Source organism: Pygoscelis adeliae, unplaced genomic scaffold (assembly GCF_000699105.1).
Source record: "Pygoscelis adeliae isolate BGI_AS28 unplaced genomic scaffold, ASM69910v1 Scaffold137, whole genome shotgun sequence".
NCBI lineage: Eukaryota > Metazoa > Chordata > Aves > Sphenisciformes > Spheniscidae > Pygoscelis > Pygoscelis adeliae.
This window is the reverse complement of record NW_008825099.1, coordinates 251,006-257,214: the sequence shown is the minus strand read 5'-3', so window position 1 is coordinate 257,214 and position 6,209 is coordinate 251,006. Positions and strand designations below refer to the sequence as shown.

The 6,209-nt window shown below is 40.4% G+C and overlaps 1 protein-coding gene across 1 annotated transcript in view; it reads right to left on the bottom strand.

The window, feature by feature from the left end:
• COMMD1 (copper metabolism (Murr1) domain containing 1) overlaps positions 1–5,800 on the bottom strand; it is a 66,212-nt gene extending 60,412 nt beyond the window's left edge. The window contains exon 1 of the mRNA XM_009327101.1: positions 5,623–5,800. Coding sequence (XP_009325376.1) covers positions 5,623–5,682 — 60 coding nt within the window. The 5' untranslated portion in view covers positions 5,683–5,800. The remainder of the gene's footprint in view (positions 1–5,622) is intronic.
• Between the last annotated feature and the right edge of the window lie 409 nt (positions 5,801–6,209).

Sequence of the window (6,209 nt, the reverse complement as noted above, 5' to 3'; positions counted from 1 at the left end):
TAGGGAAAATAAGAGGAGAAAAAGAGGAAAGCAGAATCAAAAATAACTCTTTAACAGTCTAAGCTGAACAGTCTACCAAAAGGTCGCATCTTTAGAGTTTTACAAATACCAGATTTTAAAGGGATAGTGCAAACAAAGCTGGGTTATGGAAATAACCCGACAACTTTCATTAAAACTCAATTTGCAAGTGCCTACCACTTATCCCAGATTCCTGCCCCCAGACAGCTGGAGGATAATGGATCAGTAACAGCGATGAGGAAATTGGGAGCGCCTTTGGGAATGCAGTAGTGATACAGCATAACAAGGAGACTTCTCACTGTCTGCCTGGCCCTTTCCCCCAGTATGCCCTAGGCATACCCAGTTGGTCACTGCTGGGAACACTGGGTCAGGGGTCTGGCACGATACTGCTGTTCTGATGGTCTATTAAAAAGGAAAGCTGGGGCAAACACAGCACGCCCCCGGCCAAGGCTGAAACAGGTGAGGAGACATACCAGCTCGTTGCAACACCCACACCTTCATCTGCCACCTCCACACCACAAACAAGGAAGCAAAACTGGTAAATACTGCACCAGTCAAGCAGGGTCTGCAGCACTGGCCACAGCGGCGTGCTGGCTGCAAGCAGCAAGAGCAGTAGTCTTCCAAGGGAGGGTCCATGTGTGTGAGGCAATACTTAAAAGTGCAACTGAAGCATCAGCGGACTCTGTCAAGCTACATACTGTATTTGAGTTTTGCAAGGGAGTGTAAAGGATCATTTACTCCTCCCTGTGCAGCAACAGAAATTATTCTTCCCAAACCCCTTTTTAATAGATATCCAGTTTTTCCAACTATTTTTTCAAAGCTGATAATCCTACAGCCTTAAATTTGCATTGCCTAACTGGCAACGGTTGCTAAATATGGCTGTGAAGGGAGGGGAGGACTGGAGGTGGAGAGAGGAAACTGTGGCTAAGTTTCCCCATCGTAGTTTCAAGCTTTTGCTTCATTCTCACCCAAAATGGACGCAGCTTACCCTAAATGAACATGCCACCTCCAAGCATGCGCCAATGTGGAGCACAGCAAGGTGAAGTGTGGCCAACACTGCAATCCTTGGGATTTGCCTCGATTTAATTTTCCTTGACATGGTATTCCTACTGCCGTACTCCATGCGTTCAGGGAAATAACGATCTTGCTCTCATTAGCCAAGGGAGTGACACCGTGTGGCTTTTGGCCGGATGCACACTGTGTGCTTCACATTGCTTGTCTGCAAAACTGCTCATCTAAAAACCGATGGGTTAGCACTCCATGAGCTTCCTGAGGATGTGAGACCTGCTGCTCCTCCCCACTTCATCAGCGATGAACTAAATTGGGGTGAGCTACCGGCAGGCTTTGCCACCTTCCTCTCGACCAGGCAGATGTCAAAGTACACAACCTTAGTCACACCACGAGTGGCCTGAAATAAAACGGTGGGTAAAAAAAAAAAACAACCAACCACAAGAACTAGCCCAAAACAGAGCTCACATATCACACAAGCGACAGAGAACAGTGGCAGATTTGCTACTCTGAAGGGAGTAAAGTCAATGCTGTGATGTGCTCAACCTTCAGCAGATAGACCACCACATTCTCCTTACCCTGAGTCTTTCCAAGAGAAAAGCAAACCAGAGACAACCCCCCAAAAAAACCCCAACAACTTCTGACCTACAACAGTTACACTGCCTTTTATCATCCAGTGTATAAGATCTTTCTCCCGAAGCTTTTATAGTTTTTTCTTTTGTTTTTTAAGAGGTATGCATTGCCTTCCCTCGCTCTCGCAATGGATTAGCTGCCATCTGTTACGTGATCGAGAAAAGAAATGGCAATCCGCACCAGAAGTAACTGCTCAGCTGTATCAGGGTTCCAGCTTAATAGGACCATCTGCCAATTTATTATAAAATTTGAGATGCCTGGTGCACTGTTCTGTCTTTTCTATAGGGCATTCACTGTATCTGTATATATATTGTTTGCTTTTATCATGAAGATATTTAACTTAAGAGGTAATTATCCTGTAGTATCTAATTATGCTGTAAGTGAAAAAAGCACTTCTTTTTGTTTTCAAAAGAAAAAACTACTTGGACTTACAGTCCTTTCCTACATCCACATCTTACATGAACAGGACTGTCTATTAACAGCAGTGTGGAGTATTTTCTGTTTTAATATTTTTCATATCACTACATCTGTGTGTGGATCTGTTTGAGTGTTCTGTGACACCAGCTACCACTTATGTACACCTTTTGTGTTGGTTTATGTGAAGGGGGGGAGGAATAGAGGTGAATCCACAACCCCAGACCCCAGCACCTTATGTAAGCCCTGTCAAGACCAAGATCAAGTTGAGATGCAGACTTTCTTCTCAGTTCAGCTGTGCAGAAAATTGCCTTCTGTTTTATTCCTGTGCAGGAACCAAGAACACAAACTGCATCCTCTGCACTGAATGAAGCAAATGTGTCATGGAGAAACATCTAATCTGCATGAAATGTGAACCTAAAGCAGATTCACTGGATCAAATAACCAGGTAACCCTTTTCTCGGCTTGATTTTACAACCTTCAAATATTTCACATTTTTAATTCTTAGGGGTTTCTTTTAACCTCACCCCCTCCACAACAACTCTTTTTGCAAGATGCAGCAAGATTTCTGGTGGTGCTTTGCTAGGCTGATAAAACACACACACACACACAAAAGTTCCTTATTGTGCTTGACGCGTGATAAAAATCTGACTTCTAAGTATATCCAAAAGAGGAAGCTTATGACCAAGCTTGCAGTTTTAAGCCTAAGGATGACAAAACAATATTACTAGGGCTTATACAGGACATCTAAACTTGCCTGTTCGGCAAAGATCATCAACAGATTGACGATTAGTTAAGATCCAGCGTGAGCTACATTTAAAACCTCTGTACATTCATGTACTATAAGCACCCTGATATAGTTTGCTACCAAAATACTATCACATAAAACAGAGGAAGGAAACCATGTATCATAATTAGCAATCATTTCTCTCTCTCTCTCACACAGACACGTGTGCACATGTACACACAATATGGATCGCTTAATACTGTATGTGTACACAGCTAAGAAACCAGAAGATAACAACCATACTGTATTTTGGTGGAATATTTATCAGAAAATGCATGCTTTAAATAACAAACCAATATAGTCCATCATTCAGACTAGAATCTCTCTCAGCTTGGAAATAGGACATTTACTACTTAAAAACTCTTTTTAAAAAAAATTAATATAAATTTTAATTGGAAGCAGGTACAAGCAATCAATGAGTTATACCTTAGTATAGTTGCACAAAGATATTAATGAAGACATATTTGCTTTGAAATTCCTCAACAAAACCCACCAGCTATAAAGGTTTTCAAGTCACAGAAGAACAGCAACTCATTTTAATATTCTTTTTCATCTTAAACTTGGAAACATTGCATTGTGGACAGAAAACCTGATATAAGTTACATAGAATGAGAGAACAATTAAGGTCTGTGCTGACCTTCCATCTCCTTTATTGTACGAACACTTATAAAACTCATTCTTTAAATAAGCGTAGTTCTACTCCATTGCTCATATGAATGACCACAGTTAAAATTCAGACTTTTTTTTTAAGCTTGAGGAAATGTTTTAGTTTAACTTGGCAAAAAAATGTATTTCCAGTCATATTCTGCACAGCATTACAAACAGTTCTTTCCATTACTTTTAACAATGCTCATTTATTACATAGAATATCAAATTACAGTGAATACACCTTACAATGACCAGCTGTTGTCCAGCTCCCACAGAAGCGATGAAGATGGTTTCACTGCCAGAATAAACAGCACACGCACATTTTAGCATCATTACCGGAAACTTCTCAGGACTGAAAGGTGTTGACACCTATTTCATCCATCAGCTCCTGCAGCTGAATCACTGTCAGCATTGGCTCGAGATGGATACAACTTATATTAATATAAGCCAATTACTTAGTCCAGACAGACCTTGAAGTGCAGGACCTACTGCTGTAGCTTGAGTCACTGTACTGTCAATGACACACATCATTATATTATATAGACTTTATATTCTGAGCTAAGTGTGTGTACATGGAGATCCTGCCTTAGTTGTTTCCCACCTTGTCTCTTCAGCAGTCCTCAATAAGCATAGTTTTGCAATATATTATCACAGTTATATATCTTGATATATTATCAAAGTTATGTAGGACCTAATTCCAGTTTTTATTGGCAATCACAAATGATTTACTATTTCAACATAGAAATCTTCTTCTAACAAAAAGCAGAAAAGTTTTCTAATGATGTATAAAATCATAGCTGCTCTATGCCAGTGAGTAATTTCATTTACATTACTATGACTATTCACTTAAATGACTAAGTAAAAAAAGCCTATTTTCGAAACTAGAGTCTGTATGAGAGCACCATTAGATAGTAAAAATTTCTTCACATTATGTATTTTGAGATTTGTTAAAACGTGCTTTTTTTCCCCCCTAGGAAGCACAGCTTATGGACAGCACATTGTACTACAAGCACACAAATCCCATCCTCAGCAACTGGCTACACCTTTCTTCCCCTAGGCTGGGCAAGTGCTTTTAAACAACAAGAAACAGTTTTGGTCATACTGACTTCTCCTTGTATTCACATTCAACACATACCCACTATGTCTTCAAATATAATTCAGCCAATAAAAATATGACTTCAAATACTATTTCTTTAATGAAACAATATTTGATAATCTGAAGAGTTTTGTATTGGCTTAATTAGATCCATTAGATACGTGCCTTGGTACAAAGAACAGGAAAACAGACTTAAATTCATTATCTCTTCTGAGAAATAAAGCCTGACAAGCATGCAATACTAGTGAGAAACAACAATTGGTAAAACCCACTGGGAAAAAAGAACACACTTCATTTCCAGAAATAAAACATTATTTGTCAACCATTATGGAAGAGCTCCAAGAGCTAGCCATGCCAGCATGTGTAGGCATTTTCTCCAGCTGACCCTCAAAATTGCAGGCTGCTGCCAGCCTGAAGCACAAAGAAATCACAAGGTCAGAGAAACAAATAATTCAGTGCCGTGTACCATACTAATGAACTTGCCTCTTCAGGTTTTTGGTAGGCGGGGGTGAGAAGCTATTCCTGTATCACAGCCCTTGTAATTTGGATGCTTTTAGAAATATAACCTTGAAAACCATTTCTCAGACCCTTGGAGCACATGCACGGAGAGGAGGGACCAGCTGCAGACAGGAGGAACGTGCCAAGGGACCCCGCTCAGCCAAAACACTTTGATCACACAAAGCCAATTGCTGTTAACATCAGGATACTATGCATTTCTTTCACTTATCGTCTTTAGAAGAAAACCTTTACTGGATTGGGGGCAAATAGGGGGTGCCTGCTGCATGCGGCTTTGGGGTGTGTAGCTTCTTTCTCCTTACCTAAAAAGAAAGGCAACCCTGGGAGAGCAGAGGGGGAACAGAAGCAGCTCTCATCACACGCGGGTCCTAGTGACATTAAGCTATTTGTCAAAGTTAGTTCAGCATGTTCTTCTGCAAATAGTAGCTTCAGACAGGAGGAATATGAGAACATCTCTGCAACCCTGTGGTTTCTGGGTCCTCCTTTGTAAGTATGTACTAACCAGACTTTCTCCCAAGGGCTGCTGAGATATCCAGTCCTGTAATAAATGAGCTGTTCCCATAGATGCTCCTGGATATTAGTCCAGTAGACTTTCCCACGTTTCTGGAGACAGTGGAGGTTTTCAACTAGTTGGTAGGTTGTGCCTCACAAACACTGTTTATTAGAGTCCAAGAGCTCTCCTGAGAATTGGAATTAAGATAAAGTTAGATGCAACAGCCTGCTTGTCTGCACTTGAAAATGGTGATCCACCTTTTGGAAAAACCCCCAAAGCTAAAGGCCTCTACCCCCCCCCGCCCTCCTCCCCCGGCCCCGATTTGTAAGTCAGAAATCACAAGTGACCTTAACAATAGATATAGTATTTCTACATCAAAGTAGAAAGATTTTAACTAATCTTTAAGTCTTCATCTAATCCATGGGAGATCACACGAATTTCTTTTATTCAAGTTCCATATGTCCCAATATTATTTTAGTTTGCTTCTTATTGAGCTGTAATACAGTTAAAAGTGAAATGAAAATGTTTGCTAAGAGAAAAGAGCTAACTGTGAATCATTAAGAGGATAATAATATATATAGTTTAAAAGCCTGTAG